Consider the following 21,262-nt stretch of genomic DNA (forward strand, 5'->3'; position numbering starts at 1 on the left):
CACTCCTCATTTGAACTAGCCTCAATAGATGGAGCTTGACTCTGGCCATTAACCGAATTAACACTATTTATTCACTATACTTCCAGCTCTACCGTAGCTCACCCATCGGAGCTTCCTCCCTCTCCACATCAGTGGGAATGACACAATGAAGCCATGGCAGCCTGAAATTTGTAAACTATTGCAATAAATTTGCAGTAACGATGACTCGACGCAACTCGGACAAAGCATAATTGGAAACAACAACAAAAACAAAAAACAAAATAAATCATAATTTGGGAGACAAAAAAAAATTAGAAAACATATTTCATAGCATGAAAGTTACTAGTGCTATAGCACCCACTACGAGCGGATAACTACGAACCTATTTGAAAGAACACTAGCCAGCAGACCAGGAGGAGGAAACACGAATGATAGACAAATCTTAACCAAACCGGAGAACGACACTTTAATCGAGAAGACTTACGCGCACCCGCGCGCGTACATGCAACGCAACCGAAGGAGAAATCCGGAGTAAGATGCTAGTCGATGCATGCTGTAATGCATCCATAATGCAAGCTGAAATAGTTTGCGCTTTCCAAGCTACCTTTACAGTAGGTAGCGGGCCCCGACAGTGGAGAACGAGGCGCAGTTTATTAATTATGGCAAACGAGAGAGTAAGAATGAATAGTAAAATTTCCTGCTACGATAGCTGGGGGTCATCATCGTATGGTGGATGCAACCGCGCAGTGTTAAACGTAGAAAGTTTGTCTCGTGCAAATAACAAATCGTTAGCTCTAATAAGTTACGCTAAAAGTCTTATCACAATAGATGGTGAGAAACTATGTTTGAGAATATTCCTTATTGCATCAATTTCACTTTTTAGTTACATGGCGAAATGTGATTGTGGAAGAAATCAAAAGAAGAAAAAACAAGATATGGAGTAAAATATTCTACATACAGTTTATGATAGATCAGTTTTGCTCGGACTGGAAGAAAATAATGAGCTCGGTATTCTACAAAGTAATCCACAGACTATGTTAGCGACGAAGAAACGATAACTAGAGAGTCTGTATGGTGAAACTGCTACAGAATGTGTGTGGTTGAGTGTGTGTTTATGTGTTTTTATACACCATGTTCGTTTGAAAGATTTGTGTATAATGAAACAAAACAAAAAAAAAATAAAATATTCAAATCGCATTTTTTCGGTTTTCCCGGTTTGTCTCGATTGGGTTTTCTTTAAAGGATGTGAGGGCGCTTGATACGAAAATTACACAAAAATTGTGCTTGATTTAAATGAAACTATGTAAAAGGCTTAGTTTTAAAAATCTATACTACCTTGTATCATGTTCTTGATTTCCACCAAAACCATTCGTTCCTAATTTAAAGGTTATCTACCTTTCATGTACACCTGTAAAAAGCATCTAAATTTCTAATCAACCACAGACAGGTTCGGTTGGAAATAACCATTTAGGATACCATCTACTCTCAGTTCGGCTCGTTTTATTCAGTTACACATACATTTTTCCCCTTTCCATTCTAATTACATTTTCTACAGTAATGTAAACCTTTACAAGATTCGTCGCAGAAACACGGAAGCGTTCCTGATATTCCGTTGTCCGTTGTTCCGTTCCATCTGCATTCGAATGTTACCACAGTCGAACACCAAATCTCTACTGACATCTCTACAAACATCAGCTTGTAGTGTGTGGCGCCAACCAAAACGATTCAAGAAATTGCGAACTTCACTTACGCGACGCAGCTGCTTCGTTACTTTGCAATCATCAATCATTAGTCATCAGGCAATAATACAATGTTTTTTTCATTAATGGTGTATTCAAACCTATCCGGTCCGATTTAGTTCCGGTGCAGTTGTGAATTAATCTTGAGGTTTGAAAGTTTGCCTAGATTAATTGGTGAGCATATAGAAAAATTCCAATTTAATAGTCTTTTAGTGCATTAATCGACATATGAGCTATATTTTCTTTCCGTAATACCAAAACACATATGTCGTTTTCGTTTTGAAATTGCACTACACCGGTGTAGGTAAGGTTGCATTGAAACCGTTCGTTTTTACCAATTGCACTACACCAGTGCTACACTTTTTCTGCACCGATACCACTGGTGTAGCACTCATCAAAAGTTTGGTGTAGCTCTGTGAAATGGAACCGTTTATTGTAGTCAATGGTTACTGTTTATGTTTTCGTCATTTTTGTTCGTTTATTCATGCCTCCGTGTAGCACTGCACCGGTGTAGTGCAAATTCCCGCATAGCGTTTTGGCTACCTGGGCAGCCATGGCCACCAGACGGCTACCAAAATTGATTCAGTGACGGTTGTCAAATCCAATTTGACAAAACAAAGTCGCCTGTATCTAAGAGCAAATTCAGCAACTGCAAGATTCATATGGGTGGTCTATAATGTAAATGAAACTGAAACAAACGTATCCCCAGCAATCCGTTTTAGTTTTATTTATTCGACCAGTTCTACTGTCAAATTTAAAACTGGTATACATTGCCGTTCTATTTTTTCTATATTTGAAACACAGATGAAACGCAGCTGGGGCTGCCAGTTTATTTTGTTATAATTTCTAGATTTAAATTTTAAAACTGACATAAATTATGCATCTAGAACTAGAACACTCCTGAATATGCCCTAAGTTAGCCGAGCGTTTTCATTTTCTCGCTGAAAATGTCAAAGATTTCAATGTGGAAAAATCCTGGTGGATACGGTTGTATCGTTTGAGTTGTATATCTGGCAGCGGTGAGGCAGTCGGTGACCAGAATGTCTGCCAGCTATATTTTTCCAGCTGGCAGCGTTTAGTCAGCCATCTGGCAGCCATGCGTATGCGGGTTAAAAACGAAAACGCCAATAGTTAGAGATGTTAGCAGAGATTTGTTGGTTTCTTCATTTTTTTATTCCAAATTGATATGGATACCATTTTAAAGCCTTCTTCAAAATTGTGGATACACTGCTCTGCAAAGTGAGTAAGTGAGTTTTATCAATGAAAAAAAGCGATAGTCGGATGTGATAAAGTCTGGAGAGTATGGCGGATGCGATGATATTCCCCAATCGAGTTCTTCTAAGTCGTTTTCGCTTGGTACCAATCCTAATCCAGTTAACACCCTAACTGTATGTCAAACCGTTTCCTTTAAGCGAGTTCCGAACCTAACTTCAACGTCATTGAACTAAAAATTAAGACAGTTTCTAACCTGATTGCGATCCCAACTCAGTATCGTGAAAAGTGTTTGTTTCATTGAACTACCCTGGATCAGTTTCAGTTTTCTCAAACGAAATGGGATTAATGCATGTTTTACTGGTTTGAGACGTTTCGTTTTCGAGCTGTGCGACGCATCTTTTAATGTTTTGGGTCGCATTTCGGTGTTGATAGAAAAGCTAAGGCATGGTATTACATATATTAACCTTCTGTTTCAACAGACTTCGCAGTCGTTTCTTAGCATACATGGCTAGTGCTACGATCCCACTACCACTAAACACCCTTCCAGGTAGGGACTCGAACATGTGGCAACTGGTTTGTATGTTTTAGAGTGTCCCAGTAATCAAATCCTAAGGTCGGTCTCTATTTTAACCTACTGCAGCTCTTCCCAACCTGTGGTTCGCGGAACCCTGGGGTTGCGCGAAGTAGATTTTCATGGAATTTTGCCAGCAATTGTTTCTAGCCGTATGTGTTGTTGTGTTTTAAGTCAATATAATGATCATGTTGTCGTTTTCTCAAACTTGTGTGTCATTTTCCGTTGATACTATTCAATACTAGATGTAATAGAGAGTCAATATATTTCTAGCACAAAATTCAAAATTTAAACGTGGATGTTCGCGGAGAACTAAGGGGTCCGCAAAATAACAAGGTTGGGAACCATTGCTCTACTGCAGTTTCACATTTCCGAGATCCAATCAATTGTATACCAAGAAGCGGATTTTGTGTCTTTCGTTGTATATTAGCTATTTGCCGCCGATTTTGGATACTTTTTTACAGTCGTTTTCAAAAGTTGTAATTGAATCCGACGGATCAAAATGTTTCCGTAAATATGACTTTGTCAGGACCCAGAAATTTTCAATTAGTCTGGCCTGGGGACAGTTTGGGGAATTCATCTCCTTGGATATGAATTCGACTCTGTTGGCTTTGCATCAGACTACCGCGACCTTCGCGTATTGAAGTGATGCATAATTTCCGACAAAAATAGTGCTGGATTCTGATGTTTTCGGATCATAGGGAGCAGGTGCCACTGCAAGCATTCCCGAACGTGAACATACGATATCATCGTATCCGTTGCCATAAATGGGTTCAAATTACTTGCCAAACCATGACTTTTTTTTAATAATTTTTTCTGTAAAAATCGACTTACCGGTATATTTTTGTCCAGCACGGACCGTCTTTCGGAATTATCATACATTCAAACTTCACGCTTACCCATGTCCCTCACACAGGGTGACAAGTGGAATTTGGTTTCACAGGGAAAAAGCCGGGAATTTTAGTGTAAAACCTAGAAAAATATAACTAGCTCAAATATGAAAGGTTGCAGGCAACACCCACTTTTGCGTTTGAGCGAGAAGTTCAGCAGCAATTGTCCAATACAGGTTCTATGTTGAACTATCCATTGGAAATTGGTCCAACACCCCATGTATCGTCCAATGATTTTTTTAAGGGTTTAAAAGCCGTTTTGAATCAATCAGAAAGAAGCAGAACTTTTCTTTAACTTTACTAATGATTGCCCTAGTTGCATCATAATTTGTCCCAGTAATGTCACATTGTATTTGCTCATATTCGTGTGAGATATTGATTTCAACAGGACCCACAAAATTGAAAAAGTTGTCGACTTTGACATTATCAGCCGTCGGCAGGGAGCGCTGAAAAAACTATGTTTAATTTCCCAAAACAATTTCAGGGTTCACATTGCTTCCGGTATAAGATCTGTATACTAGATGATTACTTCTAAAGTGGTAGAATACAGAACTAATTGAATTAATCATTGCTTTATTTGTAATCCTGAGTATTGTTAATAGATGATCTGATTCGAAGTATATTTGAGTAATCCATTCACTACAAATGTTACATTAATCTGCTAGATCCAAATCAATTGTAAAAGCATTTCCCCTATAAGATAAACTAGTCGGGGCTATTTGGAACTAAAATTGGTTAAAAATCAGCAAAGAGTTCATTATGAAGAACCAGTTTTTTGCTGGTCATTTTCAGGTTATCCCACGGGAGATCCTAAGCATTCAGAAAAAAAAGATCGATGCCTTATGCGTTTTTGGAAATTTCATTTGATTTATTTGCTCGCCAACGCGCGCAAGCGACTACGAATCTCTTATATTTCACGACGCTTGTGACGTATGCAATATCCTGCAGTTTACAAACTAGCGTTCACTACACTGACCTTTCCACTGCTTTTGGCAAAATTAACCACGTCATTACAGTCACTTTGGATAGATTGGGTTTTGGTTCTAACATGCGTTGGATCCATCTGAGATTCCATAAGGCAAGGTCTAGAACCTTTATCTTTCCTCCTGTATTCCAACGATGTGAATCTTTGTCCACGATTATTTTTCGCTGAAGCAACGAGGCAGTCAATTCTGTTCTACACCAACTAAAAATTTTTTCAAAGAGATGTTAGGTAAATCGAATGGCTTTGAACGTTGACAAATGCTCAATGATCACATTCACGCAAGAAAAGTTCCTATAAGATACAGCTACTGCCTTGGTCTCTATAAGGTTCATTCATTCGTACAACGCTCCAGTACTGCTCTACGATATGGAACCCATATTATTTTAACGGTGCCCATCGACTAGAATCAGTACAGCGAAGATTCGTTCGATTTGCTGTTCGACAGCTACCTTGGAATAACCCTTACGAGCTGCATTGCTACGAAAGCCGTGGATTATTGATTGGACTCGACACTCTTGGGATTCGACGTGATTCGCCATCATATTGAACAACGAAATAGAATGCCCTGCACTCCTTAGTAAAATTTTTATTTTGAGATGAGACTTTAATTTTTTTGTCGAGCATTACTTTCTAGATAATTGAATTTAGGGATTCTATCAATAAAACACAATCGGTTCATCCGATTTCAAAAATTATTTTTTGATATTAAAGTACAATCCTTCCGGTTAATTGTGGAATATAATTTCATTCAAATGACTGCCTCAGCTGACCTTGCAGTACGCCATACGGTCGGTCCAGTTTTTAGTACATTTTCGATTGTAAGCAGCTTTATTTCAGCTATGGCTGCACGAATGTTGTCCTTCAAGGCTTGAATTGACTCTAGCTTGTCCACATAACACTTATCTTTGACAGCCCTCCAAAGATAATAGTCTAATGGCGTCAATCACAGCTCCGAGGTGGCCAAACGACATCCGAATTTCGACTGATAATTCGATCTTCGAAGACTGTGCGCAGAAGATCGATGTGTGGCACGGAGCGCTGTCTTGTTGGAACCAAATGGTGTCCAAGTCTTCCTCTTCAAGCAACGGGACGAACCAATAGCTAATCATGGCGCGGTAGCGCTCGCCATTGACCGTGGCGGCAGCTCGTGCCTCATTTTCGAAGAAAAATGGCCCAATGATGCCGCGAGACCAAAATCCGTACCAAACCGTCACTCTCTGAGGATGCATCGGCTTCTCCATGATAACGTGCGGGTTTTTCGTCCCCCCGATGCGACAATTTTGCTTATTAACATACTTGCCGAGATGAAAATGTGCCTCATCCAAGAAGATGATTTGTTGGCAAAAATCGGCGTCTCCTTCAAGCTGATCGCAAGCCCAGTTGGCAGTACTTTCACGCGTTCTTCAAGAGTATACACAACCATTTTCGTTCAGCGGAAGGATAAAACTAAGTTTCTGTCAAATCAGAAGAGACATTAAGGTTACCAATGTCGAAATAACCGCTAGTTAAAAAAATGTTAAATGGCGGACTCTGTAGACGTTATCCGTCGGGCTAACTCAAAAGTGGGCAGAGCCCATATGGGACTGATATGCGACTATGGGCAGTAGATATGTAACGAACATTTGTACAAAAACGTAGCTATAATCGAAAGAGAATCTGTCAATTGCTTTAGGCCCTTTTGAATGTCGGCCCTTTATGTCGATATCTAATTCATTTCGATTCTAACACCATCTTAACTCGTAGTGAGTAGCTGAAATTTTCTTCTGTGCCTCTTACTTTCATGTACTTTGGCGCATTGATTCCACATCCGATCCGCCTAGCTTCAGTTTTAAGTCCGATGTACGTCTCCTCTATCTTCTCAAAGTTACGTGCTATAATACTATAATCACCCTCCAAAGCAATGTTGATTTGCTAACACCAAATGCCATCACCATGCCGTAACCATCCAGTGCATCCCTGATACTCGACCACGATGCTTCGGTCATCGGTTCATCGTATCAGTTCGGCCGGAAATTTGTAATCGTGCAAAGGCTGATATGAAATCGATGAACATTTGTTTGGGATCCCTTATATGAAACATCAAAAATAACTACTACTCTTGACCAGTTTACAAGTGCTAAGTAATGATAATAATAAAGGGAAGCATCCGCACTGACCTTGTCCGGCGGTATCGGACATCGCTTCCAAACTATATAGCAGGTTCTACAGTGTAGTATATAGTGAAAATTATAGGTTGTTCCAAGGCGATCTCAGGTTGTACAACGTTGGGCATCTTCTTCTCTCTCACTATTTCTACTACAGGTTCAGCCAACTGTCCTCTAGCGTGTTCAATAAGTCTTCCGAATCTGTGCTGGGTTCGCGCTTAGCAACCGGAGTGTGAGCAAACCCGATATAAGACTCAGGTTCGAAACTGATTCGAATTTCTGTTCAATAACGTTGGAACTAGGTCCAAAACTAGCTTCAAACAAACGCTGATAAATATAGACGGTTTGATAGCAGTTAGGGTGGAAACTGGGTTAGGTTTGGCATCAAGCGAAAACAACAATAGAGACATTTTTCGATTCCACATTCTGTAGATGCCACCGAAAGATTATTTACGTTGAGTGGAGGTCGGTTGTATTTGTTTGTCGCAATTTGGAATCACCGAAGTCTCGATGAAGAATATCGAATTTTAAATTAGTGCACAAGGTCGTTACAAACCGTACAAGTGAGCAGCTTTCTGAACTAAAAGCCATAATTATATTTTTTGATAGTTACTTCAAAACCTTGACGTCAAGGTGTCCCAGTGGGTAGATATCCAAACTAAAACAAACAATTTCAAAAAAGGCTTTGCGGAAGATTTTGCTCGCAATAAATACCATAGCATACTAGTTCGAAAGCAAGTTTTCTCAAGGATAAAATAAAAATAGGAGCATTCGCTTCGAGTTTTCGCGTTGCTATAACAACAGTATTACACTATTTTTAATGCGGTATTTCTTGGTGCCGAAGCAAAGATATTAAGCCTTATTACCGGTATCACTTCATGATGGAAATCAAGTAAAGTGAATGTACGTCCTTATTATGGAAGTCGCTTCAGATTACGGAAGTTGCTTACCAACATTTTGTTAAAAAACAGATTTTGTTCACTACAACGATCGCTACATTGTGCGCGATACTTAGTTATAGGTAAAATCAAGTGAAGTGGAAGTGAGAACGGTAATAAGGACCATTGTATCCGATCTCATGATAACTCGTTGATTGAAAGTCGAGTAATCGGAATTTAACATGGCGGCTCTACTCATGAGAACACGAACACGAACTATATTGTGCCTCTAAAAAAACACGTGATATACTGTGAGTCTAAGTGTGCCACGCTGTTCCCCATGAAACAGTTACTTGTCAAAACTGAGCCCTTTGTGTGCCGCAACTGTGCAACTGTATGAAAACGAAAGTGCCAATATTGATAAATGCGCCAACGCATTGTGTTAATGTGTGATTGGCACATTGTTCTAAGCGTCCTCCCCTTGGCAAATAATCAATTGCTTGCTGTCTCTCTCTTTTCAGCTATACGCCACTCTCCTAAAATCAGCGAAAAGCGATGAGAACTTTTCCTGTTATCAAAAAAAAAACGTATTCACAGATTCCTTTGAAATGACAACGATTTGAATATTTTGTAATGCTTGTAATCTTCCTAACATCTTTTAATCACACCATACTGAAGTTTGGTATCCAATTTTTAAACGAAATCTAGCAAATGGAAGCAGATTTCTTTGGCAACTGTTTGTTAATATTCATATAATTAAATTTCACACCTTAGTTAACGTCTAAGCCGAATATACAATCATGAAAGCAGGTATTAGTTTGAAGAAAAAAAAAACACAATCGAGACACTGGTAACCGATAAACGCGATCAAACCAGATGTGTAATTAAAAAAAGCAGAAAAAACTACAATAAAGAACTGATTTACGTCCCAAAAGGGATGTTAGAGAAAAAAGAATTGTGTATATTATGTTTTCGAGTTCTGGTTAAATTACTATTAGCTAACCCAACTTTAGGTTACACAACAACCCAAAACTTGTAAATAATTCATTTAGCATATTGATTTCATGCCGATTAGGTTTTGATTTTAGTTCATTTACGAAACAAAATATTGCAATTATATTTCCATGTGCTTTGTACTACTCTCTAGTTATTCTGACTACACATCAACGAACAACTTGAGGACTGTGTTTATGCTGCAGCAGCTCATACTTTACTAATCTTTATTTCCTACATGCAGTCCCAAACGACATCTGAACCTTTTTATTTTCTGTGTGACAACAAAGCTTGAAATAAATTCAATAAAATGTAAGAAAGTGACGTGCGGAGCAACCAGAAGAAATGCAGCCAAACAAAAGAAGAAGTAAAAAATGATATGATAAATAAAATCTTTCACAGAGATCTCATTAATTTCTCGTCGGATTGTAGAGTTAGTTTTGTTCGTCTCGGCCGCCCGAGTAACGGCGATGATGCAAAAAAAATCCACCACATCAACTGGTTGGCGGTCATACGAATGCTAAATGAATTATAGCTGTTAAGTTCTATTCGTCGCGTTTACTAGTAAGCTTTGCGCCTTGCGTTGCTAAAGGATTGTCGCTCGCGGAACTGAACGAGAAGCGAGATCAGCTAAGGGAAAGACGTTCAACAAGTTCGAACCTAGAGTGGTACGAGAATGAGACGCACGCCTGGTGTACTAGACAGACAGATTGTATATACTATCAGCAGGACACAGCAAGAAAAAATATGATAATGAGCGCAGTTTGGGCATCATTGGTAGGAAACTAGGATTCAGTGTCCGGCTCAACCTGAGCATTTTGGACCGCAAGCAAAGTCCCAAGCCAACTGTTAGTTTGATATGATTAAAATAAACTAAACTGGTGTGATTCAGACGTAAGCAACTATTGTGTAATGCAACATTTTAGATTAATTTGTGAGCCAAGTGTAGTATTTGAACGTTGGGACAAAACGAAAAAAAAAAAAAACAAACAGTAACTAATGATGTAAGTAGCTTTATCGCACACGGAGCGAGGAAAACAGTGTCTGCGTACATATTTGTAGCCAAGACACAAGCATTTTATAGCAAAAGTTAAGCCATGATGATGGTGCTGCGATCGCCCAGCAAAACAGAATCGTGTCTCTCAACGTCGAATAAAAAAAATACATGAAACAAGACTTGATTTAGATTCATTTTACGTAGCCTAGTTTGTTGGTTTCCAACGAGACTTTATAACTTTAGTTTGTATCGATGTAAGATACCCAAAGCTCATTTTTAATTTGAGTTCTATTTTAAGAGAGATATGAGACACCGAAGAGACCGCCAATTAGGCGGAGCTATAATTTGGCGATTTTTTCGCTATGATTACAAAAAAAAAACAAAAATTCTAGCGCTTGAAACTTATCATTGTGACTACATTTAGTGTACTATTGCTCGAAACCATCAACAATACAAGAGCATATAGTATCCAAACTGAAAATAGGAAAGATCAAGCAAAATGCCAACGATAACACTGAAGACAGAACGATACTTTTTAGTTGTAAGTGGTAAATCTGTGTAATTAGAAGAAAATGTAAAATTTTTGTAAAAAAAATAGAAAATGAAAACGCACTTAAACAAGACAGAAAATATTCTCGTTTTTTTTATTTTTGCTTCTTATTTCGCTTGTGGTTTTTTATTTATTTGTGACTCCTTTCGTTTTTTTTTTCTTCTGGGTTATTATCTGTTCGTTGTATGTTTAAAGATGATTTCAACTGTTATAATTCCTATGATTTGTATTCTTGTTCAATTATTTGCATTATTGAAACACATTTTGAAACAATGTCGAATTTTAGCAGTGTAGTGGGCCGACGCCAGATCCGGCCAGAACACCGCATCTTTGACCCTATGGTATTTCTTGATGACCGACGTTCCTACTATAAATTTCCTGCGGTGCTAAAGAAAAGCAGCTTTGACATCCCATTCTCGCTGACTGGTAGCCACAGCAACACCTTTGGGAACTTGGTGTGTGCAATAAGCTTCACCTAGGAACTCACTTCTTTCGTGGGGTATGAAAAATACGGAGTGCCTTGCCAGTCGTTCGTGGCAAGATAGATCTCGTCGTCCATCACGTTGCGATTCGCCGGGAAAATTGAATTGATCACCTTATTCGCTGCGGCTTTCTTTCGATGCTCTGATTGTTGTCTAATAGTACCAAGATGTTATAGATACCGGAACGGGCGTATCGGGTGTTCACAAAGTGCCGCTGTGCCGATTTCTATTCTCGAAGCGACGGGGTGCCGTTCTTTGAACACGCACACTTCTGAACGGAGTTGCTTCACTGTTTTTGCCATCACGAGTTCGACTGATAGAGTTGTCAGTTTTTGTCTGCTGACTCGGGTAACCATGATTGATGCTGCATGGGTAATTTCCTCAGTGCGGATGAAGGTAAACCCATGAAACATTGGCAATCTTCGTCCATTTTTATAAACTACATTATCACCCCGATACGAACGAGTCTACACTCTCCTTCGAGTTCGAATTTTGCATTCTTTATTTCGTTTGACTTGTATGATTCGATCGACTCTCGTTCGGGAACACTTGAAATTTCGAACACTAACTATCAAAGCTGTCAACACTACTTACACTACTTCTTTTTATATTATTCATTTCTTAATAAACGAAACCGTCACACTTGTATAAACAAATTAGAACGATTCTAAACCGAACAGAAGTAATTCGTACGCAAGTCAATCAAGTAATGTTCGAAAATTGAACAACTCGAACGGAATGCAGAATGGAAATTGCACAATATTTCGAATCGATCGACGTACAGAATAGGGGTGTATAACAACCGAAACATAAAAGTTCGTTCATCTACGGACAAAAGCCAACTAGTGAAAATACAGCACCTGTCGGGAAAATAACCAGAGAATAGTCAATGACAAATAAAAGAATCTGATTTCAAGTCTCGGGTAATTTTTCAAAAGGGCGTATAAGCAAGTGGCAGTTTATCTTTGTTTACTTTCTCTTCTATTAATTACCAAGCGGTTTCCACGTTTATCACTCAACTCGTTGCATGAAATGATACCCGAAAAATTCGACTTTAAAACAGAATAGTGATATCAAAGAAAATCTTTTTAATCACATCACAATAATCGAAAGAGAGAGTGATTAAAGAGAAACTGTCACTTGCTTATACGCCCTTTTGAAAAATTAACCGAGAAGTTAGAAACAAGCAAACACAGTAAAGGCAATTTTAGTTCAAAAATAACTTTTTGCCTTTCTCATATAGAAAGGTTATGCAAAACCGACTTTTAAACCGAGGCCGAGTGTCATATACCATTCGACTCAGTTCGTCGAGTACGCAAAATGCCTGTATGTGTGTGTGTGTGTGTGACGTTTTTTGCGCTAACTTTTCTCGGAGATGGCTGAACCGATTTTCACTTAGATTCAAATGAAAGGTCTTGTGGTCCCATACAAAATTCCTGAATATTATTTGGATCCGATTTCCGGTTCCGAAGTTATGGAGTAAAATATGCAACAAAATGAAAATATTTGGTCTAACTTTTCTCATAGATGGCGCCACCGATTTTCACAAACTAAGGTTCAAATGAAAGGTCCTATGGTCGTAATTCCTGAATTTCATCCGGATCCAACTTCCGGATCCGGAAATATAGGGTAAAGTGTGTTATAACTTTTATACCATCACTGAAAAAGGGCGAAAAACCGTAAACCGTTTTCTAAATCGACCTCAAAACTTCTCCAATTGATAGCTTTTATCAGTAGACGGTCAAACAAACTGATTTCGGTTATTCTTTTAAGAATTAATTAATAATAATTAATTTGAAAAATGCCACAGTTTTATATATGATAGTATGATTGATACGAGAAAGGCATCATTACACCACTAGGTGGATTAAAACAGGTTTTGTGTTTTGAATAGTTCAGTTGTGCCGTAATGACAAGAAGTAAGGCCGGGAGAAAAACCCGGAACAAGTGTGTTTCTTCCAAACTTGCTAGAGGCATTTCAGCAAACATTCTTTCGCAAAAAAAATCAGTGCCTGTTGTCAAAAAAACTTCGCTTTTAATCTACATGTTTAAATTGCCTGCCAAACCAAGTTTTTTCGGGGAACTTTAAGAAAAAATGTCTGCCTAAGGACATTCCGTCTATTCATCACCGAATCCGAAAAAAATCGAAGGATTAACTGTTAACTCATTTACACTAACATATTATTATTCGGACTTGTTATATCCATGTGCTATAATTTCACGTTTGATTCAACGCAATCAATTCTGCACAGATGTGGAACTTTTGGTTGCTTGGGTTTTTTCGATGTATTTATCTCAGGCCTTCGCATAATTTACCTGTGGTTTCGGTTCCCATAAGTTTCGATTCACAATGATACAACATTTTTCTATTGGAAAAAGTTGTGGGGTGGTTGAAGGAATGCAGTGCTTTGGTATACTATTGGTGTTGTTTTTTGAATAAATAACACTTCTGAGCCACTTCGCCATAATGACAGGGCACCAAATCAGAGAAAATATTATTATTATTATTAATATCATTTATTTTACCCCGGTTTTAACCTTTTGGTCGTTCACTGGGAACAAAAATTGTAATAAAATTTGATTTTCAAAACTTTTTTTTCATTTTAGTTCAAATTTGAATAGTGAGTTCGAGGAAAAAAGATACTGTATGGGCCGCGAAAAGCGTCCTCGCAGGTAAATCAGCCGGTGTTTTCGGTCCTTAGTTTTGATGAGGTGTTGGCCCGGATAGTCCAGCGGATGACCCGTGGTTACGAGGTTCCTCCTATTGATGGCGTTTGAACGCTGCACATGGTCAGAACAAAACAACACAGAACTCGTATGCATTTGAATGAATGATCGTAACCATTTTTGAAGACAATTGTTGACGTAAAATTTTTGGTTAAATGTACCTGTAGTTTTGAAGACTGACAAATTTCAACTACAGGTTATGGCCCACAGCCTTAGAAGTTCGTTCGGTTGTGACGCGTGGACTCTCAAGCAAAGCAATGTCTTGGCATAACATTCCTTTTGTGGAATTTGACCATTCTGTTTTCACAGACTTCGCAGCCGATCCAATTGACATTAAAAAACTTTCCAGATCGGGGTTCAAACAAACTAGAGATGGGGAGTTCGCTCCTGAGCTGTTCCAGTGAATTGAATCATTAAAGGACTATTCACACAGTTCAGTTCCGTTACGGTTCAGTGAAAGTGCTTTCAGTGCGCCGTCAGTGTTCTTTTTTTGCCGGAACCCTTCCGTTCCGTTTCCGTGCCGCTTCTGTTCCGGCACAGCAAATGCAGTGACATACCGACTTCAGTGAACATAAAAATATATCGGTGAGGACGAATTTGAGTTTGCCGGACGGACGCTACACTGATGGCGAGCTGCATTGAAACGACACGGTGCCGGATAGGTATGAATGCGCACATAGAAAACGAATGAAATAATATCAGTATCCGTGCACGGGTTGATCTATTTTAGATCTGCGACTAAACCATGTCAATCGCAACGCTGAGATCTAGTTCTATTTTTCGAGCACAAATTTGAAACAGATTTCAAACTGCTCGACGAATTTGTTTCAAATTAATTACAATTTGAAACACAAATAGAACACTGTTTTAAATTTCTTACGTGAGTGTGGGTCGCGAGATTCGACAGACGAAATGTCAAAGAGTCGAATGACATATCAGAAATTGTCAATATAAGCAGGAAATATTCTGCACTGAATAATACAGTATAATTTAGAAGCACTGTAGCTCACTATCATCCAGAAATTTTCTCTAGAAGTTCGCGACAAAACTTTATATCGTTTTCGAAATCATTTATTTTATTTGTTTGTTTCTGATTGAGATTTAAATTTTGTAACTGACATAAATTATGCATCTAGAACTAGAACATTCCTGATCATGTCCTAACCTTACAAAAATGAACAAAATGAATCAATTTTGACAGCTATCAGTGGCTTGTTTATGTGTTCATTGCGTTCATTCTAATTTGAATACGTTGTAATCAGCCATTTGACACCGGTATGTGAGCACCAGCCATTTGAAAGTATACCGATTACGTTGAGCCCCAAAACAATGCGATGTTTTGATACTCATCGCGATTCTCAAATTGTGAAAATTATCATCACTTGATGTCCCAAAACACTGTTTGCTGTATTTTAGGTCAACTGTTAAGTTATTGTGAGAGAGTCGATACAAAATTCACTAATTTTCGTGCACTAAACAAGGTAAACGCGTAAAACAAATGCATTACTGTTTGTTTGTTTACGTTGCAATCAGCTGATTTTGAAGTTCCGATTTTGATCCGGTTGTAATATATATAAACAACCAATGATAGCTGTCGAAAGAAAAACTTGATTCATCGGTAGTTCATTCGAGTGGCCATCGTGCAAAAACTAATCCTGTGGATGTACTCCGTAAGCTGATTAAGTCAAATTATTCCCTTTTATGTAAACTTTCAGAGGGGTTAAAATCTGCTTTCACATTTGTTTCAACATCCATTTGTCATTTTCAGTCACATATCGGATTTGAGGATCGCAGATTTTGAACCAGAACATCCACTTTCTTATTACTTAAAAGTACTCGCGGAACTTTTGAAACTTTGAAGGTACAGAAAAAGTTCCGCGTAAACTTTCTCGTTGCTTAAGAAAACACATGGTAATTTTTGACAGTTCGAAGAGCAAAACACGTTCCGCGTGAAGTTTCTCGCTGCCTAAGGGAACGTGTGGTACTTTTGGCAACTTGAAAGTACAGAACAACTTCCTTGTGGACTTTCTCGCTGCATAGAAGCTGAACAATGTCCACTGGAAATAATTTGAACGCTATCATCATGTTCAAAGCATTTGAACTATCACTACATGTAGAACACATGAAATTTATGAAAATTTAAACTAAACTCATAAAACATGTGTGAAAACTGTTAATATTTAGTGGGAATCATGCAACATTTATCTGAAATGCACATCACAAAGGATAACGATACCTCTCAATTCTATATGAATGTCACGTTGTTTTCCATATAGATTTCAATTGAAACACGATTGACCGAATCAAGTGTTTTGCACATACATTTGTGCTGTACTAATATCCACTAGAAAATGAAGTGTTTAACACATTTCGTTCAATTCAATAGCAAAATACATCACATCTAAAGGAAAAACACATCAAAGCAAAGTGAAAAACAATATAATCTTGCATCTTATTGAATTTGCACATGAAATCTTAAAACTATTCGTTTTGATTATGTATTGAAATGGAAAAGCATATTAAATTGAAGTGCTATTTACATATGAATCGATCGTGCAAATTTTTTTCAGTGTAATCCATAGAAGCAACTTAGGCTGTGAACCATTTCGCGGTTAATTTTCACTTTTGGTTAAAATCTGACACTTATGTGGTTATTTTGTATCGGGTAGTTAAATTTAACTACAACTGCGGCCCATTTCAAAGTTTTACGGGTGGAAAGTTATTTGGGTTTATTTTGCACTGGAAATAATTTTGACTAAAGAATTAATATTAGAATTTTCTTTGCAAAATTTTTTTCAGTGTCGGAAAATAGCCATCGATCTGTCAAAAATAAACCATGCTTTCGAGCAGGGTTATTTTTGACAACATCAAAATAACCACTAGAGTGTCACATTTCAACCATAAATTAAAATTAATAACAAAATGGTTCACAGCCAGCGATGCCAACCCTACGGATTTATCCGTAGATCTACGGATTTCTGTCCTTTCTACGAATCTACGGATAGACCACTCAAAGTCTACGGATTTAACATAATTTCTTCAAAAAATTATTGACTTTTCATTTTTTATTATTTCTCTAGATATCTAAGAAAAATAATTGAATATTGTCACATCGTTGTTAGAGATATATTTTTTTTCCTCGTGTCTATTTATCAAACATCTATCATCACCGATTACTCATTTTTAGACGTTTGTCTTTATCGCTTAGAATTTCAAACTGTTAATTTGTCGTACCTTTTGATTTATTTTTCTCGTATTTGGAAATTACTAATTTTCATTCTAAGCATTTAGACGCATTTAGTAAATTGTTTTGTCTTTATTGGGAAGGATGATTTGTCAGGCGAAAGAGTTTCGCTAGAAAAGTTCGTCTCAATGGAGCCAAATCTACGGATTTGATCTCAGGTTGCATCGCGCGAATTTTGGAAAGTGTGAATAATTACTTCAAAACGGGCTGCTTAGATTTCTATTCATGACTTCGTAAGGGCATATTCAGTAGTGTTCTAGTTCTAAATGCATAATTTATGTCAGTTACAAAATTAAAATCTGGATTTTATAACAAGAAAGACTGACAGCCCCAGCAGTGTTTTACTCGTGTTTCAAATATACAAAAAATAGAACGGAATCGTAGACCAATTTTAAATTTGACAAAAGAACTGGTCGAATAAATAAAACTGGAACAGCTTGCTGGGGATACGTTTGTTCTAGTTTCTGCTCTATTATAGATCTTCCATATAGAACTTCTAGTTGCTGAATTGGTTCTAAGCTGCTTAAACCAAATCAGTTCTTTTAATCCGAACTTGTATTTCGTGGGGTACGCATAATAAATGTTATGAGGTTACACAAATGGTAATTTTGACTGAACAGAATGACAGAACGATGAAAGCGATTGTTAGAAGCAGTCCATAAAACTAGTAGCCAGGGAGATTTGTATCTCATCAATGATTGTTACTACGTATGCATTTAAATGTTACCTAAATTTACGTAAAATTATACGACTTCAGTACCGTACATTTCTGTTAAGGTAATTTATTTATGCACACGTGTTTTTTTTGTATATAACCTGCAACTTGTTTTTTTTTTGCATATGAGTTTATTTTTTCTATAATAATAAGTTACTGCTGAAATTTTTGAAAGGATTACAATTTTCTTCCATTCTATCACGATACACTAAGCCAGATGAATAGATCGAGCACGCAACATGTTGGGTATCAAAATAAAATGCTTAAACTAAGAACCAAAGTAGAACAATAACTTAAATTATGACAGGAGCACAAATAAACTCTACCTAGTGTATGTAAGCCACATTTAACAGTTTACTGATCACAGCCACTGAAGTAACAGTATCGATTCCGGATAATGCTGGCCATTTCTAGAACGGTACAATCGGAACCAATAACAATGCAACTAATGTTAATGTTCAGTCAAAAGTATCCTAATATTGGAAGAATTGCACAGTAGTGGACGCCAAATCTACAGTATACAGCACATTATAGGTTTCTGAAAAGGGTAAATGCGCCTGTTTATAGCAAACAATGACTGATTATTTTTGAACAGCGATGTCCAACATTAGACAGCATGGAGACTATCGCAATACAGCAATATACACCCAGCTAACAGTGTCCGCATTGTTGTTCCATTGTAGAAATAAACAATACGATTTGTAAATATGAAATGAAAAAATCAATTCATTTTCCACAGCAAAAAACCAGAAACATGCATTTAGAGTTAGTGATAAAAAAATGCAAAGATAATGTTGCAACCATCAAACAATAATTATGTGTAAGATTAAACGATAATTATTTTTAAGTAGCGACGCTTGTCGACTGATATCCTGAACAGATTGAAATTGAATATTTTTTCTATCGCATCAAATTTAAAGTGTTGTTTATGTAAATCGAATGGATGCAAAACTATCTATATAACCGGTATCTTACCATTTGTTTAAAAATCTATATCAATCCTCAAACGATTCAACTAATTAATCACAAATCGAACTGGATCTGATTAATGCGTTAATTGAAAGAATGCAAAGATAACCCGAAAAACGCGAAACACATATAAAAGTCATAGTAGAAATAATACAGCTTTTGAATGTGATAACCTAAGCAAAAGGTAAAGTAAATAGATAACTGTAACCATGGTTGCAAATAGTGTTCTGTCTAAGTACGATAAATAGTATCCGACTGTACTGGCACCAAATCTCCGTAGTATAACTGTTCACACTAACAACTAACTAATACTCTGTTATCCTCATAACTCAACAGACTGAAAATACCAAAATAAAAAAAAGTCTGTATTTAGCTCTGACATCTTTGACAAAAGCAACGAGACCACATTTTTCCAAACAGTCAAATATCGTTACTACAGTTACTATAGCGATGAAGCGGTATCCTCTGAACGCACGGTTTCAAAACAATCAGCCAAATCATGAGAAGAAACAGTGGAAACGAAACGTTATTTCACACCATTCGTTCATCAATACATACAAAATACACAGACACCACATACCGACATAATGAAAATAATTGAGCCATAAATCCGGTTTTATATACAAGTTATAGTTACACACTTTTCAAAGTTCAGTTCCACACCGAACGAAGTAATCCCGATACAGTTGGAGGATCTGTTAGCAAAAAACTTAAATAACACAAACCAACTACAACAACAAAAACTAAGTAAAATATGTATATAACAGCACCAAGATAAGCCTTTGACAAAAGTATGTTTGAAGAATGTTAGTTAAAAATCAGTAGCAACAGAGCAATTTATTAAACATTGGGAAAGAAAACATAAAAACATGTAACCGACGAAACATTTGGAATTTGAACAAAACGCACGTGTTTGCAGCCTAAAATTTAGTACTCAACTGTTTCGACAATTGAGAAAAAGTATGGTAAACCAAAACAAAAACCATGTATAGCACGTAAAATCTGTAAAAGTAATGATTGGTAGAGGAAAAATTAAGTAATTTGAAACTTGCCAACAAAAGTCGCTGAAAAAGAAAACAAACAGACATTTGCTGTTTTAGCTGGGAAGTAAATTAATCCTGGTTCTACAACACAATTTCAGGAACTATTGTAATGACTTTGTGTGATGATGAGAAGAGATGATATATAAAATTATAACAGTCAAATCACTTGTAAATAAATGTACATTGTAGTGATTGTGGAAACAAATGACAGCATAAATAAAGAGTCATTGTATAAATTGTAGAATGCTTGATTGTGTAGCTCATGACCGAGAAACCCCCTTACTAAGTTATGTCTGATACATCCCATTAGGATCTAATTACGAATCAAAGCGAAATAAGCAGAAAAAAAGCGGTTGGGTAATATCAGAGACATAACGTGAATGTGTATAAAACTGCCTCGCTCTTTCAAATTTTCGAATGTCAATAATCGTTCTCATCCGTTGATTGATTATTGAAATTGTACACTTTTTCCTTCTTCGCTTCGAGAATTCTAAAACTAAAGTAGAAATAATTTACAATGAACATATTCTAAAGCTTGTTATCACATCATAATAACAGCGGCAGAAATGTAAATCCTTAAGTCTGTACAATTCTCAAACTTTCAGGGGTAAACCGTTTTATCGGGTTCGTGCGGTATCCTCACTCACTTCAAACTTAATTTTAATCTAGGTGGAAAAAAGATACCGGAAAAGAACGGCGAAGCGAAACTTTACTGAAATTTCGGCTAAATAACTTTCTTCAAAATACTTCGATTTCTCGGCAATTCAAAATGTTTTACTGATATTCGGTTTCATAAATTGATGCGTTTACCAGCAATTGGTCATTTTACCGAAATCAGCAAATTAATGATATCAACTACAGAAGTCTCGGTAGACAACTTTTATGTCTTTTTCATTTGAGAAAACTGAAACTGACCCAGGGTAATTCCATCAAACAAACACTTTTCACGAAACTGTGTTGAATTCGCACTTAGCAACGGGGATTTGAGCAAACCTGATATAAAAACCAGGTTCGAAACTGTCTCGATTTTCAGTTCAACAACGTTGAAACAAGATTCGAAACTGGCTTCAAACAAACGATTCGAGAGCAGTTAGAGTGGAAACTGGGTTAGGTTTGGAATCAAGCGAAAACGACATTACAC

The 21,262-nt window shown here is 37.2% G+C and overlaps 1 protein-coding gene across 6 annotated transcripts in view; it reads left to right on the top strand.

The window, feature by feature from the left end:
- The window catches only part of LOC131435995 (serine/threonine-protein kinase NLK), a 281,004-nt gene extending 260,639 nt beyond the window's left edge, over positions 1-20,365 (top strand). For 5 of the 6 annotated variants that reach the window (XR_009230565.1, XR_009230570.1, XR_009230569.1 and 2 more), the window contains one exon: positions 87-20,365. Coding sequence is in view for 1 of the 6 variants with exons in the window: in XM_058604349.1 (XP_058460332.1) it covers positions 87-141 (55 nt within the window). In the remaining 5 variants the exon portion in view is untranslated. The remainder of the gene's footprint in view (positions 1-86) is intronic. The other variant, XR_009230567.1, reaches the window with a different exon arrangement.
- The last annotated feature ends 897 nt before the right edge of the window (positions 20,366-21,262 follow it).

This window comes from Malaya genurostris, chromosome 3 (assembly GCF_030247185.1).
Source record: "Malaya genurostris strain Urasoe2022 chromosome 3, Malgen_1.1, whole genome shotgun sequence".
Classification (NCBI taxonomy): domain Eukaryota; kingdom Metazoa; phylum Arthropoda; class Insecta; order Diptera; family Culicidae; genus Malaya; species Malaya genurostris.